The 25,709-nt window shown below is 36.4% G+C and overlaps 1 protein-coding gene across 7 annotated transcripts in view; it reads right to left on the reverse strand.

Annotated features, from left to right (window-relative positions):
• The window catches only part of FANCL (FA complementation group L), an 82,867-nt gene that overhangs the window by 43,170 nt on the left and 13,988 nt on the right, over positions 1–25,709 (reverse strand). For 3 of the 7 annotated variants that reach the window (XM_020909044.2, XM_020909045.2, XM_020909049.2), the window contains 4 exons: positions 21,559–21,617; positions 19,471–19,531; positions 13,967–14,023; positions 9,001–9,101 (listed from right to left, as the gene is read on the reverse strand). In XM_020909044.2, the coding sequence (XP_020764703.2) occupies positions 9,001–9,101; positions 13,967–14,023; positions 19,471–19,531; positions 21,559–21,617 (278 nt within the window). Of the gene's footprint in view, positions 1–9,000; positions 9,102–13,966; positions 14,024–19,470; positions 19,532–21,558; positions 21,618–23,110; positions 23,164–23,269; positions 23,427–25,709 lie in introns of those variants that run through there. The other 4 variants (XM_070478614.1, XM_070478611.1, XM_020909047.2 and 1 more) reach the window with 4 other exon arrangements.

Genomic DNA, 25,709 nt, shown 5'->3' on the forward strand with positions numbered 1-25,709 from the left:
AATGTGGTGTTGGAGAAGACTCTTGAAGAGTCCCTTGGACTGCAAGGAGATACAACCAGTCCATCCTAAAAGAAATCAGTCCTGAATATTCACTGGAAGGACTGATGCTGAAGCTGAAACTGCAATCCTTTGGCCACCTGATGCGAAGAACTGACTCACTGGAAAAGACCCTGATACTGGGAATGATTGAAGGCGGGAGGACAAGGGGATGAGGTGGTTGGATGGCATCACCAACTCAATGGACATGAGTATGAGTAAACTCCGGGAGTTGGTGATGGACAGGGAGGCCTGGCGTGCTGCGGTCCATGGGGTCACAGAGTCAGACACGACTGAGCAACTGAACTGAACTGTGATGGGACACATTTGAGACTAAAATCGGCCAAGATAAAAGGAATTAGGACTATCCTATGTAGATATAGATATAGATCAACCATTCTATTATGTTGGTGTAAACTTAATTGCAGTTTTGGACAGCGAATTTTAAATAACTTTAATTAGGCTCAAACACATTTTTATTAATCAAAATAGGGCATCAATACAATCATTTTTGTCAAGGAGAAATAACTTTGTTTATTCCTGTAGTGCAAAAGTCCATGCCTCAGGATTTGATCAACTCTTGGAAAGCATTTTCTGCCTCCTGCTGGTTGTAGAAGCGTTTTCCCTGCAAAAAGTTGCTTGAAGAAATGGTTGGTTGGCAACAGGTCAGGTGAATATGGAGGATGAGGCAAAACCTCGTATCCCAATTAATTCAACTTCTGAAGCACTGGCTGTGCAACTTGCTGAAAAACTGGGCCCTCTCTGTTAATCAATGCCAACTGCAAGCATTGAAGTTTTCGATAGTTCTCATCGATTTGCTGTGCATAATTCTCAGGTACAATGGTTTCACTAGGATTCAGAAACTTTTACTGAATCAGACTGTCAACAGACCACCAAACAACCATCAAACACTGACCATGACCTTTTTTTGGGTGCAAGTTTGGCCTTGGAAAGTGCTTTGGAGCTTCTTCTCAGTCCAACCGTGGAGCTGGTCATCACCAGTTGTCACATAAAATCCACTTTTTGTCACATGTCACAATCTGATGGAGAAATGGTTCATTGTTGATGCACAGAATAAGAGAAGACCACACTTCAAAATGACAATTTTTTTTTTTATCTGCAGTCAGCTCATGACGTACCCACTTACCGAGTTTTCTCACCTTTCCAATTTTCTTCAAATGCCTAATGACTATAGAATGGTTGATGTTGAGTTCTTCAGCAACTTCTCACATAGTTGTAAGAAGATCAGCTTCAATAATGCTCTCAACTGGTTGCTGTCAACTTCCGATGGCCTGCCTCTACACTCATCTTCAAGGCTCTTGTCTCCTTTGCAAAACTTTTTGAACCACCACTGCACTATATGTTCAGTTAGCATTTTCTGGGCCAAATGCATTTATGATGTTGTGAGTTGTTTCCCCTGCTTTATGACCCATTTTGAACTCAAATAAGAAAATCGCTCAAATTTGCTTTTTGTCTAACATCATTTCCATAGTCTAAAATAAACAGCAAGTAATGTCATTAGCAAAAAAAAAAAAAAGTAAAGTGAGAAATGTGAATTTAAGTGATGTATAACATAACCACATTAAATGTATTTTAATACCAAATGTCAAACTTCAACAGTGCAAAACTGCAATTATTTTTGCACCAAATAATGAAAAGCAAACAATGCTTTCAACTTCAGGACATCCTTAATACCAAGCAGAAAATCCTGTTAAACCCTAAGGATTCTGCTTAATTCTTACTGTTTTAATGAGCTATTCTGTAACACAACACAAGCAAAAGTTAACAGAAAGCTATCAAGACACTTTTTTGCATCACTCACTTTTTTGAGCTAGTTATAAACCCAAAATTATCCACAACTTCATCTTACCCTAGGACAACTTGTGTTTTTAGTGTGTTCTTACAAAAGTTGAAGCAAGTATAGAAATTATAACAATAGTAATCAAACTTAAGATCAGCTACTAATTCTCACTGTTTCTATTTTTTAAAAAGGTACAAGGAAGATTTCAATCATATTTTAAATATTTCCTTTTTTCTAACTTTTATTTTTTTTCCACAAAACCTGATCCTACAGAGTTGATTAGATATGTCAAGTATGTAATTTAAAAACACACCTAAGTTTTCCTTACCTTAAAAAAATTCCTTCTTTTTATGATTAGATTTTACTACTCCACTAACAAATCTACAAGATTATTATTTACAGTGTAAGTAAAATATAGACTATATTGACATGGTCAAGGAATCAGGAGAGTTTGAAAATCCATTTACATCCATTTGTCATGCAAATCATTATGTATGTTATTTTAAAAAATATTTTAAATTAAAAAGTTGGCCAGCTGCTCAGGCAGGGCCTCAAAAGGTAACAAATCTAACATGAAGACAGTAGTTCAGGTCTCATTTTTAACTCCATGGGTCCTGAAATCCAGTAGTATCATACGTATCTCAAGTGTACTAGGCCTGATTTAAGAATTAAGTCACAACAATAAAACTGAAAGATGTTCTTGCTTTGCCAGACAGTGGTGGATAAACACTGACAAAACCTTACTATACGGCTTCTCACAATCCATGCAGACAACTTCTCTTCTGCTAACACATTATTTGTAAAGACTATGAAACAAATGATTTAGGTAACAGCAGGTATATTCTAATTCAATCATGCATCCTAATTACTAGAATTAAACTACGATTTTTCATAAATCTAAGCAACAGATTTGAAAACTATCATTTTTTCACATGGTCAATTTTTTCCATAAGGAGAGTCACACTTTGGGGCTGAAACTAATAAAATCTATATCCAATTACTTGAGGGAGCTTTACTAAAAGCTCCATACCAGAGTCATCTCCAGAGCACAACTCCAAGAAGCATCGTCAAGCCAAATACCAGAGCGCTGTTATGCAGTCAGCCTTGGCCATGTACACGCATCTTATAAGCAAAGTTGGGATAAAAATATACATCTTGAAATTTTTTTGGAGAATTAAATAGGAACTATAAAGTAGCTAGCAAGAACTTATAATTGGAATTTCCTATATATAATAACCTTAGTCTAAAGGGAAGACAAACATTAATACTGTGATGAATGCTACAGTAGAGCATTCATATACATACCTTGGCTTTCATCTATTATCTGAGTTAGAGACCTGTTTCTTTTTTTCTCCCATATCAGAAGAATGCGTATAAAGCAAATCAAAAGTCAGTACTTTTATGTATCTATAAAAACACTTATTCCATAAAATACTTTATATACTTGCACTACTTCTAACTTTGTTGCTAACAGCTCTCAAAAAATCCTTTAAGTGTATTCCATAGTATCTACCTGAGTTAGAATTAGGTACTACTGGAATCATCTACTTAAATTCTGATTCTTCTACTAGATGTAAGTTCCATGAGGAATCTTAAGTCTTGCTTGTGTATCTTCACTGCCTTATATTGTAGGCATTCAATAAATAATAGGTGGAAAAACATAAATTATTCAATGCTTCAACTAATCCTCATTATTGAAGTTCTCCCAATAATGTCACATCTACTTAGAAATTGCCTCAAACTATCAAAATAACAGAAATAAAACAAGAACATTGCTTCTTCCCTTTCCAAGGCCTTTCTACACCCCTATCTTCCAAACACTAAAATCTTAATATTTAAGCATCAGAAAATAAATCAAAGTAATTTTTCTCTTCTATCACTTCAAATCCAAAGAATACTCAGGTCCATGACATCAATGGCTCAGATGTTAAAGGATCTGTCTGCAATGCAGGAGACCTGGGTTGGATCCATGGGTCAGGAAGATACCCTGGAGAAGGGAATGGCTACCCACTCCAATATTCTTGCCAGGAGAACTACACGGACAGAGAAACGTGGTGGTCTACAGCCCATAGGGCTGCAAACAGTAGGATGTGCCTGAGCAACTTTCACTTTCATGACATCAATGCCTGAAGAAAAATCTTTGTAACTTCAGCAGAACTGTTAAAAGTGCACCTCACTTCATTATTTGTCTTCTCTGTCTCTAAAAAAGGTTTCATCTATCCCAAATCCTATTCAGGAATGACACCTTATCAGATAAGGTTAATTTCATGAATATGCACTAACCAGTTCTCAATCTCACCATAATGATACATTTAAAATTATACATAACATCCGTTTCTGGCTAAAAAATGGAATACCTTAGACCAAAACTTCCAGTGAGAACAACTAAAGCAGCCTGATGACAAGGAAAAGAAAAAGAAAGTTTCAAGGTGTCAAAAAATTGCTAAGGCAACCGGGGCTTGACAGACCAAGGTCCTGAAGAAGGGGGAAGAGAGAAGAAGACAGACAACACTTCAGCCATTTTCCCTCAGGGTATCTAGCAATTCCCCCAAGGGAAGAAAAGGAGGATCTGAGGAAACTGGGCAAGCAGAGAGTTATTAGTAAGTAGCCAAACAAACAAACAGAAACAAAAGAACAAAAACCAACTCAGCAGCATTTCTGGCAATCTCATGAGAATAGAGGAATAAAAATGAGACTTAAAGGTCCAGAATCTGGTGAAAAGGTAGGGTCAGAGACTGGAGCCTAATATTCATCAAATTTTTCATCAAAACTTTTCATAAATTGCACGTTATGAGAGGATAAAAAGCCAAGCAGAAAGCCAATGAAAAACAAAGTGTAATATTCAGAAATCTCATAATACTGAAGATAAATTAATTAGAATTCAGAACCCACCAATGGGGAAGAGTCCCAGTGAACATACCTATGCTCTCAGTGGGAATCCCTGGAGGGCTAACTATAAAAGCAAAGTAAACAAGATGCATATGAAGCACAGCTCAAAATGGAGCCCAGACTCTAATGGAGAGATAAACCAAACTTACAAAGATAAAGATTAGAGTTTAGCATCTACCAAGGGAGAAATCTGAATGAACACACTTGGCTCTTGTTTGTAAGCTCTGGAGGGTTATAGCCTGGGGGTGGAGGAGGGACAATGAGAACCCTGCAAAAACTACAACCCATCCTGAATCATTCAGTCTCTATGGCAACTTCCCCCCACTTTATTTTCCTAGCAAAAAAAAAAAAGTAAACCCAATGTAGAAGAAAATATCATCCGGAGCCTCTAAGTTTTTTAATACACAATATCCAACACTCAACAAAAGATTATCAGGCATAGCAATGAAGCCTGAATGGCCAAGGGCAAAACACTGAAGAACTGCCAGCAGGATAGTGAAAAAAGGAAAAAAGGGGCATTAGCTAGAATGCATAGAAATTAAGACAGCTTCCTCATTTCCCCCTTTTCTGCCTTTTTTTTTTCTTTTTTAAGAAAAAAGAACCATGTTATTGCTTCCCTGGTGGCTCAGATGGTAAAGAATGTGCCTGCAATGCTGGAGGTCTGGGTTCCATCCCTGGGTTGGGAAGATCCCCTGGAGAAGGAAACCGCACCCCACTCCAGTATTCTTGCCTGGAGAATCCCATGGACAGAGGAGCCTGGCAGTCTACAGTTCATGGAGTCGCAAAGAGTCGGACATGACTGAGCGACTAACACTTTCACTTTTCAATCATGTTACTAAGCAGAAACAGGGAGACAACATTTTACATTTTTTGTTGTTGTTAAACAGTATTCAACTTTGTACTAATTCAATTGTGACAATAAAGAAAAACCTTTACTTTTTGCTCTTAAAAAATAAGTCTAGGCCTTGGTATTTACCTAACAGAGTTAAAAAATAACATCCACATGAAAAACCTGCACATAACTGTTTAAAGCAGCTTTATTCATAACTGCCAAACCTGGAAACAAGCAAGATGTCCTTCAACTTGTGAATGGATAAACTGTGGTTCACCCAGACAATGAAATATTATTCAGTGTTAAAAACAAATGAACTATGAAAAGATTGAGAGAAACTTAAATACCAGTGAAATAAGTCAACATGAAAAGGCTTCATAATGTATGATTCCAACCACATGATATTTTGGAAAAGGCAAAACTTTTGGAGACAGTGAACAGAGCAGTAGTGGCCAGGGGTCAGAGCAGAAGAAGGGATGAGTAGGTAGAACATAAGGTACTTCGGAGGCAGTGAAATTACTCTGTACCATATTATAGTAGCAGATACATGTTTTTGTACATTTGTTCAAAAAGAGGAAAAGTATATGACTAAGAGTGTATGTTAATATAAACTATGGTCTGGGGGTGATAACAAATATGTTAGTGTGGGTTCATCCACTGTAACCAATGTACCACTCTGACAGGGGATGCTGATAATGGGGAATCTAAGGGTTTATCTGGGGAAAGAAAGCATATGGAAAATCTCCATAACCTCCTAATTTTGTGATAATCCTAAAACTACTCTTAAAAAGACAAGTCTATTAACAAAAATCAATAAAAGTACCAGGGAATGCCAAGATCCAGCACTATATTGACAGAAAATCACAAAAAAATAAATTAATTAAAAACAGACTCAAGGGAATATAGACTATGGGAGTAGGTAGAAAAAATTTTAAACTATGAAAATATAGAGAAAAAATAAGAGAATTTCAATAGAGCACTGAAATCTAGTAGAGTTAAACTAACACCTAACAAAGTAGACCTTAAGGCAAGAAATATTACTAGATACATAAAGAAACATTTAACGATGAGGGAAAATCACAAGGAAGATGCAGCAATTATAAATCTATATGCACTCTAAAATTAAGAACAGAACTTCAATATGATTTCAGCGATTCCATTTCTGAGTATATGTCTGAAACAAATCACAATGTCAAGAGACACCTGCACACCCATCAATGCAGCATTATTTACAACAGCCAACACGGAAACAACCCAGGTGCCACAGACAGATGAATGAATCAATAAAATGTGGTCTGTGTGTGTATATATACACACACCATGGAACAGTTTTCAACCACTAAAAAAGAACATCCCACCATTTGCAACAATGTGGATGACCTCTAATGGGCATTACGCTAAATGAAATAAGACAAACAGAAAAAGACATGATGTCACTTATATGTGGCATGTAAAAAGTATCCTAAAATACTAAATTCATGGATACAGAGAAAAGACTGGGGGTTGCCAGAGACGGCTGTGGAAGGTGAGTGAAATGAGTGAAAAGAAGTCATCAGGTACAAACTTCCAGTCAGAAAATAATTAATCGGAGTGTAACTGTATAGCTTATACACATTACACCTATACAGTGACTATAGCTTATAATATCAGACAGATGACCCTTGAACAACATGGGGATTAGATGCACCAACCTTCAACACAGTTGAAAATCCACCTATTAACCTACAGTAGCTGTAAGGTCCCCTCCATAGCTGCAGTTCCACATCCATGCATTAAACAAATGGCAGATCAGATAGTACTGCAGTAACATTCACTGAAAAAAACTGCATATAACAACCCATGATGTTCAAGGGTCAACTGTATTGTATATTTCAGAGCTGTCAAAAGTAAATCTTCCAAGTTCTCATCATAAGGAAAAAAAATATGTATGTATGCTTACAGATGTTATCTAGACTTCTTGTGGCAATCATTTCATAATACATACACATACTGAATTATTATGTTGTACATGTGTATGAGTTCAGTCACTCTGTTGTGTCTGCCTTATACAACCCCATGGACTGTAGCCCACCAGTTTCCTCTGTCCATTCAATTTTCCAGGCAAGAATACAGGAGGACGTTGCCCCTTCCCACTACAAGGTATCTTCCTGACCCAGCGATTGAACTCATATCTCCCTGCACTGGTAGGCAGATTCTTTACCACTGAACCACCTGAGAAGTGCATTATGTTGTACACCTGAAACTAGTATACAGTCAAGTATACCTCAATAAAAAAAGATTAAAAGCAATTCTTTAGTCAGGAGGAAAATTATTCCAGACAGGATAAAAATGCAGTAAGGAAGATGAATAAAGAACACTAGGAGGAATAATTATGTGTGTATGTATAAAAACATTGACTTTAAAAACAATAATAATGTTTGTCAAATTTAAATATAGAATTAAAATGCATTATAACAATAACAACAGGGGGAGAAACTGCCATAGAGTTTTAGATCCTCACAATATAAGAAAACTGATAAAGATAACAATATACATTTTGCTCTGTGTCTATTGTAATCTCTAAGGTAACCTCTGAAAGAATAAAAAAAGTATGTACCTAACAAGCGAATAGAACAATATAATAAACACTGTGATTAATTCAAATAAAGGCAGATGAAAAGAAAAACACAAAATATATGAGACAAACAGAAAACATGTAGCAAGATAGCAGATAAAAAACTAAGTAAATCAGGTGATGTCAGTCAATGGCAGTCAGAAGTTCCTAAAATTCTCCTCCCATACAATAGCAACAAGAAATTGACCCAAAAATGTCAGCAAGAAAGTAAATATACGAGGTGAGTGAGTGAAAGTCTCTCAGCTGTGTCCGACTCTTTGTGACCCCATGGACTGTAGCCCATCAGGCTCCTCTGTCCATGGAATTCTCCAGGCCAGAATACTGGAAGTGGTAGCCTTTCCCTTCTCCAGGGGATCTTTCCAATCCAGGGATCAAACTCAGCTCTCCAGCATTGCAGGCAGATTCTTTACTGAGCCACAAGGGAAGCCCATGTGTGGTGAGGGATATGCTAATTAATGCAACTGTTATAATCCTTTCACAATATACAGGTATATCAAATCACCACACAGTACACTTTAAATATGTTAAAATTCTATTTGTCAATTATATCTCACTACAACTAAAAGAAAACAAAGTAACACTGATAACTTCTTAGCTTACTGTGTACATAAAAAGGTTACTTTTTCCAAATTATATTTAGTATTTTACCTTGTAAGTCAATTTTTTATGCTGACACACCTTTAATTCATAGTCACAAAAAGGATCAGATACTCTAACTACAAGGAAATGCTTTGACTAAAAACATAAAACTGCTAAAGCTGCAAATATATCAAATTGAAATGTGTTAAGAGACAGGCATTTCTAAAACATATTTTAAAATAGACATACTTATCCCAACCAAGAGTTCTTATCTCTCCAATAAGGCTTGAGTAGAACTTGGGAGGAGGAGATAGTTCATGTGGTTCTTTTTTATTCTTTAAAGCAACTTCCTGTTTAAAAGAAAAAACTTGAATCAGATGTGGAATGCTACACAATGATTTATTAGTACCTGATTACAAAACACAACTCTTCCACCTAACATGTCCATTATTTTGACAGAAAATCCAGCTTATTTCCCTCCTCATTAAAAAAAAAAAAAAAAGACTAAAAAAGGGGTAAGGGACTGCACCAAAGGTCATGTAAAAAAGTCAATTATTATACCACATAAACTTAAGTCTAATATTCTCCTAGACTATCATGTCTATCACAGATGAATAAGGATCACCAAAAAACAAAGCAAAATCCTTATCCTCAAGGCTTTACTATTTTTCTACCCCTGTGGATATGATGTTTGATAAAGAAACATGTACCTTTAAAGAAAAGCCTGAACTCTATGTACATGGCCTAGACTGATATATTTGTACAGCATTATGAATCACAATCTTACAAACAAAAATCCTTCTTTATCACAATAAGTAGTTAACCTGTTAATTTCCTTTACTGACTTCCACGCTGTATTACTCCCAGACCAGTGAAGCATTTTGCCATCTATCTGGTTAGATCACAGCTTCTTTCCCCACTAACCTACCTATGACATCTTTAAGATGATTTATGTTCCCCTGAACAAAACTAAAATTTACATTTTTTACAAGCAATACAAGCATCACTAGAGTTACTGAGGCTGAAAATTACCAATTACTTCAAAGGTGTTAACCTGGACAATATCTTATTTGGAAAGTAAAAAATAAATGTATATATGAATTACACAGAGGTTCATACGGTTTGGATTATCAAAAGGTATTATAAAAAGTGGGCTTCCCAGATGGCTCAGTGATAAAGAATCCACCTGCCAATGCAGGAGACACAGGAGACCCAGAGTTCAATCCCTGGGTCTGGAAGATTCCCTGGAGAAGGAAATGACAACCCACTGCAGTTTTCTTGCCTGGGAAATCCCATGTACAGACGAGCCTGGCTGGCTACAGTCCATGGGGTTGCAAACAGTCAGACATGACTAAGCACATTATAAAAATTAAAGAAATAAAAATTTTAAAAAAGATATAATAACAAAACCACATAAGAACAAGTATAAAATTATAAAGATTTCTGGTAACCCTAATAAAAAGTATACATTTTTATTCACTTAAATATATTTATTAACATGGACAGAAGGCTATTCAAGTAACACTAGAAAAGACTAAATTTTTACAAAACAGCATTTCAAAAATCAGTACTGCTAACTGAAACTACTTAAATACAGTTCTAAATCTGCTTTAGGACAAAAACAAACAAACCAAACCCTCAAAGCTGGTTAGTAAGGCCTAGAATGTCAATTTGAATTAGAAAGGAAGCTCCTAGAAGACAAAAAGTATACTGCCTTTTCATAAACTACTTAGTGCTATATATAAATAGCCTGATGGTCCACAAAAATTATTAGTATTAAGATTCTCCTGTTACAAATACAACTAACAGGAGTCAGTATAGTTCCTGTACTTACAAACATGTAAGAGTTACACAGTATTTCTTTCTAAATTTTTTTCAATTCAAAAATATTAATTACTGTTATTCACATATACTGAAGATAAAAACAAACTTGGATAATAATGTACTTGGATAAAAAGAGTACTTTAAGCCTAGATTTATGACACTTGTTAACTCTGCCTTCGACCTTGGGTCAGACAAGTTATTCCTATTCTAGAACCATAATAGAGAAAAGGGCAAAGACAGAGAAGCAAAGTGTTCTTTGTGGAGAATGAAGGAAAGGTACTAGAAGAAAGAACACAGGCTTTACAAACCAGGAGTTTAGATCCTAACTTTGAACAATTCCAAGTTTTGAGGCCTTGGAAAAGAATATTAAAAAGAATGTATATACATGCATAACTGAGTTACTCTGCTGTACATCAGAAACTGTAAAATAGTACTTCAATAAAAAAGAAATACTAGAAATGAAAACTCAGATTTAAGAGAAAAGAGATACAAGCATAAAAGTCAAAGAAGTAAAATCCCTATGCCAGATTTGAACTGAAAATATTGAAATGAACACAGGTAAAGGCAAAGGTTTGAACAGTCAAAGCTATGGTTTCTCCAGTAATCATGTGAAAGGTGGACCATACAGAAGGGAGTGCTGAGTGCTGAAGAATTGATGCTTTCAAATTATAGTGCTGGAGAAGACTTTTGAGAGTACCTTAAACAGTAAGGCACCCTTATGGCAGAAAGTGAAGAGGAACTAAAAAGCCTCTTGATGAAAGTGAAAGAGGAGAGTGAAAAAGCTGGCTTAAAGTTCAACATTCAGAAAACTAAGATCATGGCATCTGGTCCCATCATCTCATGGGAAATAGATGGGGAGACAGTGGAAACAGTGTCAGACTTTACTTTTTTGGGCTCCAAGATCACTGCAGATGGTGACTGCAGCCATGAAATTAAAAGACACTTACTCCTTGGAAGGAAAGTTATGACCAACTTAGATAGCATATTAAAAAGCAGAGACATTACTTTGCCAACAAAGGTCCGTCTGTTCAAGGCTATGGTTTTTCCAGTGGTCATGTATGGATGTGAGAGTTGGACTGTGAAGAAAGCTGAGCACCGAAAAATTGATGCTTCTGAATTGTGGTGTTGGAGAAGACTCTTGAGAGTCCCTTGGACTGCAAGGAGATTCAACCAGTCCATCCTGAAGGAGATAAGTCCTGGGTGTTCACTGGAAGGACTGATGCTGAAGCTGAAACTCCAATACTTTGGCCACCTCATGCAAAGAGTTGACTCATTGGAAAAGACCCTGATGCTGGGAGGAATTGGGGGCAGGAGAAGGGGACGACAGAGGATGAGATGGCTGGATGGCATCACCGACTCGATGGGCATGAGTTTGAGTAAACTCTGGGAGTTGGTGATGGACAGGCCTGGCGTGCTGTGATTCATGGGGTCGCAAAGAGACGGACACAGCTGAGCGATCGAACTGAACTGAACTGACTGAAACACTAAGGAGATCAAACCAGTCAATCCTAAAGGAAATCAACCCTGAATATTCACTGGAAGGACTGATGTTGAAGTTCTGATATTTTGGCCACGTGATGCGAAAAGCAGACTCATTGGAAAAGACCCTGATGCTGGGAAAGATTGAGGGCAGGGGGAAAAGAGGGTGACTGAGGGTAAGATGGTTGGATGGCATCACCAACTCAATGGACCTGAGTTTGAGCAAACTCTGGCAGATAGTGAAGGACAAGGAAGCCTGGGGTGCTGCAGTCTATAGGGTCACAAAGAGTCAGACATGACTTAGCGATTGAACAACAAATAGCAATGAACATGCTAGTTTCAAGATTGTGGTATCCAAATACCATTTTCTACAAAGAAACCATATCTCTTTGGTAAAACAGGATGAGTGAATGAAACTGGGGCAACTGGTGCCACAAAGTGAAGCTTAGATTGTGTTAAAAGAACTCAGGAGCCAACATGAAAGGACTTAAAATTGACCAAATCTGGTACAATTTAACCATTAAAAAGAAGAATAATTGCAATGGGCTAAAATTAATCAAATATTTTAAAATACAGGGGTTCATAATACTAAAAAAATCATTAGCTCCCTTTGAATTCCTAGGCACCAGCTCATTATTCTTAAAATTGATTTTAAAAAAAAAGGAAAAAATCAAGCACTTGTCCTCATTCCAGTATGGGCAAGATATCAAATTTACCAAATAAATGATGAGGGGAGCTTCTTTCTTGTAAAATTTTCAGCTAATAAATGTAACACAATGGATTTTTAAAAATCACCATTTGCGACCCCTAACAAAACAGTGGATGTAGTTAAATGACCATCATTGGAAGCTAATATCAGTAGGTGATAGGCTAATCAGAAACTTTATATTGGACTGATCTAAACCTATTGATTAATCTTAACTCTATTAAATGAGGAACTACCAGACACCATGTACCTCCTATGCAGAGTATGAAGTATAGAGCATAGTGTATTCTTATCAGGACAACTGAACGCAACTCCATTCAGACCTCTAGATTTAACTGTCAGATTACAAAAAAAAAAAAAAAAAAGGTAGAATATGTTAAAAGATAGCATGAATATCTAATGAACCAAATTCAGAATGTAGGAAACCTTTTAAAATGCTCCAGTCTCCTTCTCCTAAAGGAGTAGATAGGGAAATATCTTAGGCAAAATTTTGAAGTTCACTCATGGGTCCATGGGTATTTACTGTAGTTTTCCTTCTTTTGCTAATCAAGTATCTTATGTATCCATGCATGCTAAGTCGTTGCAGTCATGTCCAACTCTTTGCAATCCCATGGACTGTAGTCTGCCAGGTTCCTCTGTCCATGGGAATTCTCCAGGCAAGAATACTGGAGTGGATTGCCATGCTTTCCTCCAGGGGATGTTCCCAACCCAGGGATCTAACTCATGTCTCTTATGTCTCCTGCATTGGCAGATGGCTTCTTTCCCACTAGCACCACCAGGGAAGCCAATTTATGCACAGTTAACTGAATAATCAATTGTCTATAACTGTATATATGTAATGAAGCTTAACATGTATTTCAGAAATCTGTAATTTTATATGAAATTATTTATACATTGTACCGTATCTTTAATAGTGATTTTTTAATCTCTGTTGATGTTACATTCTCTAACAGACCAGAAGTACACTTTATTTCTTCACCACCTGTCCAAGTCTAGTGTCAAGTGTACCCATTAAACTGGTTCTTATACAGTTCTATTCCTCTTGCAGTTCCAGAAAAGTACTATTCACATTTATGCACGAGTAAAATAAAACATTAAATGACTGAGAGTTGAGAAGTTTCAATTCTAATGTTAGTTTTTAAAAGAATTACAAAAACACACCAGATTTACAGAGTATAATGACAGTGTTAAAAAACAAATTCTTACCAAAACCATCTTCAACTCCATCATAAAACTCACTAGATCAGGAGACTGCTGCATTCTCTAGACCAAAACATATTTTTAATTAATTTCATGTGTACAATGAATATTCCATGCACTAGAAATGGAAATTTTTTTAAAGTCCATATAAATATTTTTTAAAAATTAGGTATCTTAAATGTATAAGAACTGAACTATTGGTCATCAACACTATTATTTCTACCAATTTCATTCTGAAAGAGTAATTAAAGCCCTCAATCTAATTTGGTGAGATATGCTGAATTATGTAAGCATGGCACTTAAAGTCTCATACATTACTCTATTTCTTCAGCACTGACTACTGTCAAGTTTAGCAAATCTAGCAAACCACAGCACTATTTTAAAAAACAGTATGAATGGAATGTCAAGAGGAGTATAAAATATAAAAATCAGGCAAATCTATACAATTAAATCTAGTTAGAACAATGAACTAGCTAATCAATAATACTGTCTATTTTAATTTTTTCTTTGACCTTAAAGACTGCCTATAATTGTTATTTTTGTCCTTTCACAACGAACCTGTATTAATTCAAAAGGAGTCAATCTTTCAATAAGGTGAAACAGTTAAAATAATACGACAAACAGGAAATAACTTCTGAAGTACAATGTTAAAGTGTCAGGGCTCCATTTCCTAGAAATCTTTGATTCTTGAAAGAAAATTATTATAAAGTAAAAACAAAAAAATTCTCATTGAAAATTGCTTTACTAGATAAATCTCTACATCATTTCTCTGCCTGAAATCAAAATAATGTTATTTTTGCAAATTTTTCTAATGCACTGCACTACCACCACACAGTTCTGAAACTGATCTGTAAATTTAAGTTTTCAGAGGAGAAAAATAATAATCTAAAGTATTCAACATTACTCGAGGCATATGATTCATACCTTAATGTAGATTGGTAGGGCACATGTTTGCAGAACAAATCTTTGACTTTCCTTTCTTCTATATATTTCCCCTGAAGTTGACTAGTGATGAGTAATAAATTATACCAAAAGTGTGCAAACTACTGCTCAGAAGCTAAATACAGCCCAATAGCTGTTGTTATTGAGCTGTAATGAAAAGCAGCCACACCTATTCATTTACCTCTTGTCAAAGCTGCTCTGTGCTACAAGGGCAGAGCTATGTAGTCATGACTGAGATCTTAGGGTCCACAAAACCCGTAAAATTCACTATCTGGCCCTTCATAGAAAAGACTGCTGACCACACTTCCCGCCCTGACTCATATTTAATGAAGTTAAAAATGATACCAGGAAAGAACAGTAATGTTCACCTGGACTTTGCAATAAAACAAAGACTAAAACTATAATACTGGGTTCTACAGTATTGGAGGGCAGGGGGGGAGATACATAATTCGGACTTTTTCGAGGAACTCTCTAGGTGAATTGGTGGAGAAAAACTTGTGAAACTTAAGTCTTCATTAAGAGTTTTTCTTCAAGCTATTTAGCTATCTCAGTAGATTCATTTCTTAAACTTCAGTATACAATATAGTCTCAGTGAAAGGGGAGGGGACGGTGGAGAGAACGCAGAGAGAAATCATTTAAACATCCCCTTAAAAATATGCTGTAATTATATTGCCAGCAATGACAGTCTACTTTCTACAGATCAATGTCCTCTATTTCTTTGTAGTTTAGTACTGCTTTAAGTGAGACTAACTGTCATTGTCATTTACCATAGATAATAACCTGCTTTAAGACAGAGAAAACAGAAGATGAGGAAAAACACACAAATTAATAAACCATTAAAAGAAAGGCAGCTTTACTTACATCTACTTTTCTACAAGAGGTATTTCATTATTTTCAGTTGCTTCAGTAACTGATTTGCTTGTTTCTCTAATCTTTAAAAGAATCTTCAGGTAGAGGAACCCTAACACTAAGAATAACTGAATTTGGGTGGGGATGTGGATAAAGTGGGTGAAGGGTGTCAAAAGTATAAACTTATAATTTTTTTTAAAAAATAAAAACTAAATAAATCCTGCCTATATTTCACCTATGCTGCCTTTACATCCACTCTCATTACATATGCATGCCTGATCCTATGTGATTTCCACCCCACCTTTTCTGTTGCTAATCTTGAACTACAATCACATTTTTGCCACAGATATCCTACAACTCCTAAATGGGTCCTGGGATACTTTTCGTACCACTGCTATTCAGGAGGAGAGAGTAAATACATTTGAAGGCCCTGAAGTTCCAAGCATGGAAATAAAATTTCAACACAAATGCTACCTGGAAATATGCTGAGGATTTTAGACTGAAAATATCTTACATAAAATATGGATCCTTAAAATGCTTGATAGAGAAAAAACCTACAGAATTCAACAACTACTAAACCAGTGTGTTTTAACACTTTGCAAAATAGGTTTTTAAAAAGAGCATATTTAGCAACTTCCTAACCTCACTTGGCAAAATGGTTGTCTAACAAGGCCTTAAAAATAGCTGAGAAAAGAAGAGAAGCAAAAGGCAAAGAAGAAAAGGAAAGATATACCCATTTGAATGCAGAATTCCAAAGAATAGAAAGGAGAGATCTGAAAGCCTTCCTCAGTGACCAATGCAAAGAAATAGAGGAAAACAACAGAATGGGGAAGACTTGAGATCTCTTCAATAAAATCAGAGATACCAAGGGAACAGTTCATGCAAAGATGAGCACAATAAAGGACAGAAATGGTATGGACCTAACAGAAGCAGAAGATATTAAGAAGAGGTGGCAAGAATATGGAGAAGAACTATACAAAAAAGATCTTCACGAACCAGATAATCAGAATGGTGTGATCACTCACCTAGAGCCAGACATCCTGGAATGTGCAGTCAAGCGGGCCTTAGGAAGCATCACTACAAACAAAGCTAGTGGAGGTGATGGAATTCCAGTTGAGCTATTTCAAATCCTAAAAGATGATGCTGTGAAAGTGCTGCACTAAATACACCAGCAAATGTGAAAAACCCAGCAGTGGCCACAGGACTGGAAAACATCAGTTTTCATTCCAAACCCAAAGAAAGTCAATGCCAAAGAATGTTCAAACTACTTCACAACTGCCCTCATCTCACACGCTAGCAAAGTAATGCTCAAAATTCACCAGGCCAAGCTTTAGCAGTACATGAACCGTGAACTTCCAGATGTTCAAGCTGGATTTAGAAAAGGCAGAGGAATCAGAGATCAAATTGCCAACATACACTGGATCATAGAAAAAGAAAAAGAGTTCCAGAAAAACATCTACTTCTGCTTTATTGACTATGCCAAAGCTTTTGACTGTGTGGATCACAACAAACTGTGGAAAATTCTGAAAGAGATGGGAATACCAGACCACCTGACCTGCCTCTTGGGAAGCCTGTATGCAGGTCAATAAGCAACAGTTAGAACTGGACATGGAACAACAGACTGGTTCCAAATCAGGAAAGGAATATGTCAAGAATGTATACGGTCACCCTGCTTATTTAACTTATTCACAAAGTACATCATGAGAGATGCTGGACTGGATGAAGCACAAGCTGGAATCAAGATTTCTGGGAGAAGTATCAACAACCTCAGATATGCAGATGATACCACCCTTATGGCAGAAAGTAAAGAAGAACTCAAGACCCTCTTGATGAAAGTGATCCAATCCTGTAGGTGCTGCTGAGTTTTCCAAATTTGCTGGTGTATTTAGTGAAGCCCTTTCACAGAATCATCTTTTAGGATTTGAAATAGCTCAACTGGAATTCCATCACCTCCACTAGCTTTGTTTGTAGTGATGCTTCCTAAGACCCACTTGATTTCACATTCTTGGATGTGTGGCTCTGGGTGAATGATCCCATCATTGTGGTTATCTGGGTCATGAAGATCTTTTCTGTATAGTTCTGTGTATTCTTGCCACCTCTTCTTAATATCTTCTGCTTCTGTTAGGTCCATACCATTTCTGTCCTTTATTGTGCTCATCTTTGCATGAATGTTCCCTTGGTATCTCTAATTTTATTGAAGAGATCTCAAGTCTTTCCCATTCTATTGTTTTCCTCTATTTCTTTGCACTGATCACAAAGGAAGGCTTTCTGATCTCTCCTTGCCATTCTTTGGAACTCTGCATTCAAATGGGTATATCTTTCCTTTTCTCCTTTGCCTTTCACTTCTTTTCTTTTCATAGCTATTTGTAAGGCCTCCTCAAATAACCACTTTGCCTTTTTACAATTCTTTTTCTTGAGGATGGTCTTGATATCTGCCTCCTGTACAATGCCACGAACCTTCACCATAGTTTTTCAGGCACTCTGTCTTTCAGATCTAATCCCTTGAATCTATTTCTCACTTCCACTGTATAACTGTTGGGGATTTGATTTAGGTCATACCTGAATGGTTTAGAGGTTTTCCCTACTTTCTTCAATTTAAGTCTGAATTTGGCAATAAGGAGTTCATGATCTGAGTCACAGTTCCCAGTCTTGTTTTTGCTTACTGTACAGGGCTTCTCCATCTTTGGCTGCAAAGTATATAATCAGTCTGTTTTTGATATTGACCATCTGGTGACGTCCATGTGTAGAATCTTCTCTTGTGTTGTTGGAAGAAGGTGTTTTCTATGACCCAGTGTGTTCTCTTGGCAAAACTCTATTAACCTTTGACCGCTTCATTCTCTACTCCAAAACCAAATTTGCCTGTTACTCCAAGTATCTCTTGACTTCCTACTTTTGCATTCCAGTCCCTTATAATGAAAAGGACATCTTGGTATTAGTTCTAGACAGTCTTATAGGTCTTCAAAGAACCGCTCAAATTCAGCTTCTTCAGCATTACTGGTCAGGGCATAGACTTGGATTACTGTGATATTGAATGGTTTGCCTTGGAAATGAACAGAGATCATTCTGTCGTTTTTGAGATTGCATCCAAATAGTGCATTTCAGACTCTTTTGTTGACTATGATGGCTACTCCATTTCTTCTAAGGGATTCTTGCCCGCAGTAGTAGATATAATGATCTGAGTTAAATTCACCCATTCCAGTCCATTTTAGCTCACAGATTCCTCAAATGTCGACGTTCACTCTTGCCATCTCCTATTTGACCACTTCCAATTTGCCTTGATCCATGGACCTAACATTCCAGGTTCCTATCAATATTGCTCTTTACAGCATAAGACTTTACTTCCATCACCAGTCACATCCACAACTGAGTGGTGTTTTTGCTTTGGCTCCATCCCTTCATTCTTTCTGGAGTTATTTCTCCACTGATCTCCAGTAGCATATTGGGCACCTCCCGACCTGGGGAGTTCATCTTTCAGTGTCATATCTTTTGCCTTTTCATCCTGTTCATGGGATTCTCAAGGCAAGAATACTGAAGCAGTTTGCCATTCCCTTCTCCAGTGGACCACATTTTGTCAGAACTCTCCACCATGACCCATCCATCGTGGGTGGGCCTACACAGCATGGCTCATAGTTTCACTGAGATAGACAAGGCTGTGGTCCATGTGATCAGATTAACTAACTACTCTCACTTAAAACAAATCTTTTAAAAAAAGGACTTACCTGTTGTACTATGTGATGATATCCATTAAGTACTGTTCTCAGCTGCCAACTACACAGTAATCTAAAATTTTAATGGAACAAAATGGTTTGTTCATTGTTTAGAATTAAAAGGAAAAAACTATTTGTATGCTAACTCCAATATGTACATACATAGAAAAGAATGACATAATCATAATTCTGACAAGTTAATAAAATTTTTACCACTAGTACTGTTGAAAATCATGTCTTCAAACTGTTGGTACTAATTTTAGTTCAAAATATAAATGACTGCAATCAGCAAATGACATGCAAACAAACAGTACATTTTTTTAAAATTTTAACATATCCAAAGCAATGTTTTCTTGAATTGGATTCTATTCTAAGGTAGGTTAAATAAAACCAACAGTTTTGATCATAATATACAGAACTTGTATTTGAGAAACCAAATGCATTATAACAATCTGTGTTTGTGCTGGCTTAGTCATGTCTGACTCTTTGAGACTTCATGGACTGTAGCCCGCTAGGCTCCTGTGTCCTTATAACAATCTAATCTTCCTTAAATTCCAGATCAAGGACATACATACTTTCAACTGTTTAAGTAGTGATAAATTAATTTTCATCTATCTACTGGGCTCACCCTCAGCTGCACTCTTAACACTGTTAGTTAACTCTTCTAGAAATGTTTTTACTTACCTCGAAGTAGGAAGTCTGAGTTTTCCCAACCATGGTCTTTTCAAACCATCATGACTCTCCTTTTCTGGTCTGCTAACCCGCATCCTCTCTGCTATCTCCTATCACAGGGGCAGAGGAGCTCATTCGACTGCCCATGAGAAACATCTTCAAATGTACTTTCCACCCCCTGCCACCAACTCAGTCACATCACTTTACTAATTACTCCTTTACTGCGGTAGCCTTACTTTCCACTAGTGTTTTTTCCACTGTAGCTTGTTTAAGCAAATCTTATTAAGAAAACACGTAATTATAACTCTTCCTTGACTGCACACCCTTCTCTAGCCACTCCTGTTCTTCAAAGTAGTTTATACTGTTTACATTTCCTTTCTACCCACTCCAAAAACCCCAATACAAGCCGACTTCAACCACTACATGAAAGTTGCAATCTAAACTGACCCCTTTGCAATACTAAGCAATGTTAACCACTCTGACTTTTAAGCTGCTCTTTCTTTGGTTTCAGAAACAACTGTCCAGGTTTTCCTGTTAAATCTGGTCAATGCTTTGTCTTCTTCCAAGGTCTTTTTTATTTACCACACCTTTAAATGTTGTTATGCGCTCAAGATTATGTCACTGGCTTTCTCTTCTCACTCTATCCATGCAGGAAAACCTATCCACATTCATGGCCCCAAATCCCATGCCTACTGTGACTTCTACATACATCTCCACTCCAAACTTTATGCTTAAGTTCCCCACCAAAACACTGATACCTACTAAAATGTCCTCTTCATACTTCACATCTGATATGCCTTAAAACAATTCCCCTTGGACTTCTTCCATCTGTGACCTCTTATTTGAGTTAGGAATTTGCAAAGAATCCTCCGCTCCTCTCCCCCTCTTATCCCCCACTTCTGATCAGTCAAAAAATCTTGTCAGTTCTACTGGTAACTGTCTCTGGATTCTTCTTCCCTTCCTACCCTCAGAAAAATTTTGGAGCAGAAATTAGATTTTAGGTGCTACCTAAATTTCTATTTTCATCTCTTGACATTCCTTGAAGGGCTGTCAATACCTATAGCCCACATTGACACCTAATTTCTATCAGGGCAGAACTGATATTGTGGGGCTTCCCATGCCTGAACAAACATATAATCAACATCAGTCAAAAGTTGGAAACATAGTTTTCTAATTATTTTCTATTCTCCAAATATTTTCACTTGTTGTTTACTGCTTTAGATAAAAAGTAAATTAAGACTGTGCTGCTGTGGAAGAGCACTTCAACACCACAGAAAATCATTTAAAAAGCACACTGATTTGCAAACTCAGAAATGCTTCTGTTTAAATAATTAATAAGCAGAACTCTAACAAACAATCAGCTTACACAGATGTGACTGCCCATCCCAGCAAGATGCCTGTAGAGTATACAACAAGAGACCACATTACCTTGCATTCTTCAGCTGCAAGTCTTTGGGCAGCAATAGTCTAAGGTGGAAATCTCTTCCCTGTGGAAAACATTAAAAAGGTGCACTCAAATTAAGAGAAATCAATCAGAATCACATTAAAAAGGCAACATTTTGCTGTATTTTCTAAAAGGTATCAACTTTATTCAAATACTTGTTAAAATATAAGCAACAAAATAGTGCACTTGAGGGAAAATAACTCAAAAATGTACCAGGAACTTTTGTGATTACTGGGTAATCAAAACACTGAGACAGGATTTTGTTTTTAAAGAAAAAGTCATTCACATAAATAAGAAATACTAACCAATTGTTATGCATATATAAAGGAGAAATTTAAGTGTTATTTCTTAGGAAATAAATTCAAGAAAAAAGAAATTCCTTCAAACTGATTTGAATATAGGAGAAAAAATCATGACATACCCCATATTTGTAGTTTTCCAAATTTTAATAAAGTAAAAATATATTTAATCTTAATATACAGACATCACAGAAATATTTTCATAAATCAGAGTTTATGTTCTGATAAATTTAGTTCTTCCACACTTGCAGACCTTTAATAAATAAAATCCTTGAAACACTGTTACTTATTTTAATTTAAATATTCATTAACTATAATCTGAAAAGACTAAATTTTACTCAAAAGTCTAAGGAAAAAAGGACAGTTCTCTGAGAAATATACTGTTTTACTTTCCTGAGAAAATGAATGGGTAAGCAGCTTAAACTTTGTACCTTAAATAGCATAATACACATGAAATCTAAGCAAAGGTAAGCAGAAAAAGACAAACAGAAATATAATCTTTTACTCCAACAGTATAAAATGAAAAAGAGTAATAAAATTCTTGAAAAACAATTACCACGAGAATTTTATCAGAATCTCCCTCAAAGCAGTTTCAAAAATAGAGGAACACAATTAAATGTACCCCATAACCTTTACTTTCATGGTAATATTGCAGTTCTGACTTTCATTACATTTAAATGTCCTTTAAAAAAATGAAACAAAATGTACTACTGACCTTTTCAAAAGGTCAAGTAACAATAATTCACTATTTCATTAAACCACTAAAAGGTATTATGTAGTAACCTTAACCTAACTTTATAGACATCCCACACATAGGTGTAAGAACAATCTGGAACTCAAAATTTACATGAAAAATAGTAAAACTACTCTACTCATCTGTTATGTAAAATAATAAAATTCAAAGTCCCTTATTTGCAAAATCCAACCATTTTAAAAGTCAAATGCCATGTCACATGCCATAATACTTTGATTCAAGAAAATGTCTAAAATTATCTTTTTTTAGTTAAATCATAAGGAAAAAATATGTTAACTGCTCTCATGAAGACTTTCCAAATTTATAGCAAACAAAAGTATCGACAATTGCCTAAATCTGAATCTCTCTACATATCATTCCCAAAAAATAAGTACATTAAAATTAAGAGCAAATAGAACCACAAAAACCCCCTGTCTTAGGCAGAGGCAGAAGACAGAGAAGAGTTTAAACTTCAAAACTGCCTGTGAGAAGAAAAATACAAACCACTGTTCAATGCCTTCCATCCTGGGGCTCCTACATCAAGTCCTTTGAGAGAGCTAGGGGATTCAGGAAATTAAAAAAAAACAAACAGAAAACAGAAGAGGGGATTAGATTATGTGTGAAAAATAAAAGAATTAGCAACATAAAAGTCAAGGGTCTCACCTTGGATAAGAACTGTAAAAGTAGAAGACGGTAAAAGGGCTATCCTTTGGAAATGGTGTTAAGAGGAAAAAGTACCAACTATGGGAAACTGAGGCTCTTACATAACATTAAAAACGTTGGATTCTTCCTTCAACACTTCCAAAAACAATCATCCATCAAGTGAACTGCATTTTGCAGACAGAAGAGAATAGTGTTTTAAATCAGAGTGTAGTTGCTTTACACTGCTGTGTCAGTCTCTGCTGTACAGCAAAACGAATCAGCCATACATATACATAGATTCCTTCATTTCTGGATTTCCTTCCTATGTAGGTCAAAAGAGGGTATTCTTGAGGAATTTAACAAATTACTGCAGCCCACAGTTGACAAACACAAAGATAATGTCTCCATTAATGCTAAGCTCAGTTCAGTTCAGTAGCTCAGTCATGTCCAACTCTTTGCAACCCCAAGGACTACAACACACCAGGCCTCCCTGTCCATCATCAACTCCTGGAGCTTGCTCAAACTCATGTCCATTGACTCGGTGATGCCACCCAACCATCTCATCCTCTGTCATCCGCTTCTCCTCCTGCCTTCAATCTTTCCCAGCATCAGGGTCTTTCCCAATGAGTCAGTTCTTCCCATCAGGTGGCCAAAGGATTGGGAGTTTCAGCTTCAGCATCAGTCCTTCCAATGAAAATTCAGCACTGATTTCTTCTAGGATGGACTGGTTGGATCTCCTTGCAGTCCAAGAGACTCTCAAGAGTCTCCTCCAACACCACAGTTCAAAAGCATCAATTCTTCGGCACTCAGTCGAAGTTTATAGTCCAACTCTCACATCCATACATGACTACTAGAAAAACCATAGCTTTGACTAGATGGACCTTTGTAAGCAAGTAATGCCTCTACTTTTTAAGATGCTGTCTAGGTTTGTCATAGCTTTTCTTCCAAGGAGCAAGTGTCTTTCAATTTCAGAGCTGCAGTCACCAGCTGCAGTGATTTTGGAGTCCAAAAAAATAAAGTCTGTGACTGTTTCCATTGTTTCCCCATCTATTTGCCATGAAGTGATGGGACCAGATGCCATGATATTAGTTTTCTAAATGCTGAGTTTGAAGCCAACTTTTTCACTGTCCTCTTTCACTTTCATCAAGAGGCTCTTTAGTTCTTCTTCACTTTCTGCCATAAGGGTGGTGTCATCTGCATATCTGAAGTTATTGATATTTCTCCCGACAATCTTTGATTCCAGGTTGTGCTTCTTCCAGTCCAGCATTTCACATGATGTACTCTGCATATGAGTTAAATAAGCAGGGTGACAATATACAGCCTTGACATACTCCTTTCCCAATTCTGAACCAGTCTGTTGTTCCATGTCCAGTTCTAACTGTTGCTTCTTGACCTGCATACTACTATGACCTGCTAAGCTACTATGAGACAAAAACAAAATGTGGAGAGACAGATGGGAGGGTGATTCAAGACGGAGGGGACATCATGTATAGCTATGGCTGATTCACATTGATGTATGGCAAATACCATCACAATACTGTAAAATAATTGTCCTCCAAATAAAATAAATAAATACATTAAAAAAAAATAAGAACTGAGACATTTCAGGTGATGACAATCCCTCAACATAAACAAAAACCACAAGGCATAAAAAATTACAATACTGAATTAAACATTTTTTGGTGAGCATTTGCACCCAGATTCAGAAATTTTAAAACCTCACAACAGAAACTGAAGGGGAAAAAAATACAAAATAATATTAAAATGGAAGGATAAATTAAGAGTTGTTCAAAGAAGAACAGAGTAAAATAGAAATTTCAAAAAAGACAAAAAGGTAAGAAAATGACCAAATGAGAAAAAATTAAAGACCACCTGAGAGAAGCAACTGAAGTGGAACACAAGAAAAAAAACCCAATAAGAAAAAGATCAAATAACATATGGGAAATAGAATAATACTGGCACCAGACATCTTAAAACAAGACTTTAAAAAGCCACAGTGGAACAAACTTTTAATAGTCTTAGTGAAAATGCTCAATGAATAATATATAATTCAGTATTTCTTTAAGAAACTGAAAGGGAATTGAAAGGGAACTAATATATTAGTTTATATAATGGAACAACAGGGAAGGATTTATTTTCCCAGGTTAACTAAAAGACTGGACAAAATATCTGAAACAATGATTTTTAGACATCAAACAACAGGCAGCACAGGACAATGACCCTTGAAAGAAGGGACACAAAGGAGAAAAGTCTCTGTAATTGGCCAGCCTGGAGAATTTTCAGGCTGCAAGGCAAGGATGAAGAACCAAATAGAGCCTAACATTTTCTATTATTTGAGAAGACAGGCATGAGTAAGGGGAGGCCAAGGCATGTAGAATTTACAAGGTACAGTACAAAAGAGGAGAGAAATAAACAGAGAAAAATTACACAGAGAAAAATTCTACAGAACTTCAGAGAATTC

Source organism: Odocoileus virginianus, chromosome 2, assembly GCF_023699985.2.
Source record: "Odocoileus virginianus isolate 20LAN1187 ecotype Illinois chromosome 2, Ovbor_1.2, whole genome shotgun sequence".
Lineage (NCBI taxonomy): Eukaryota > Metazoa > Chordata > Mammalia > Artiodactyla > Cervidae > Odocoileus > Odocoileus virginianus.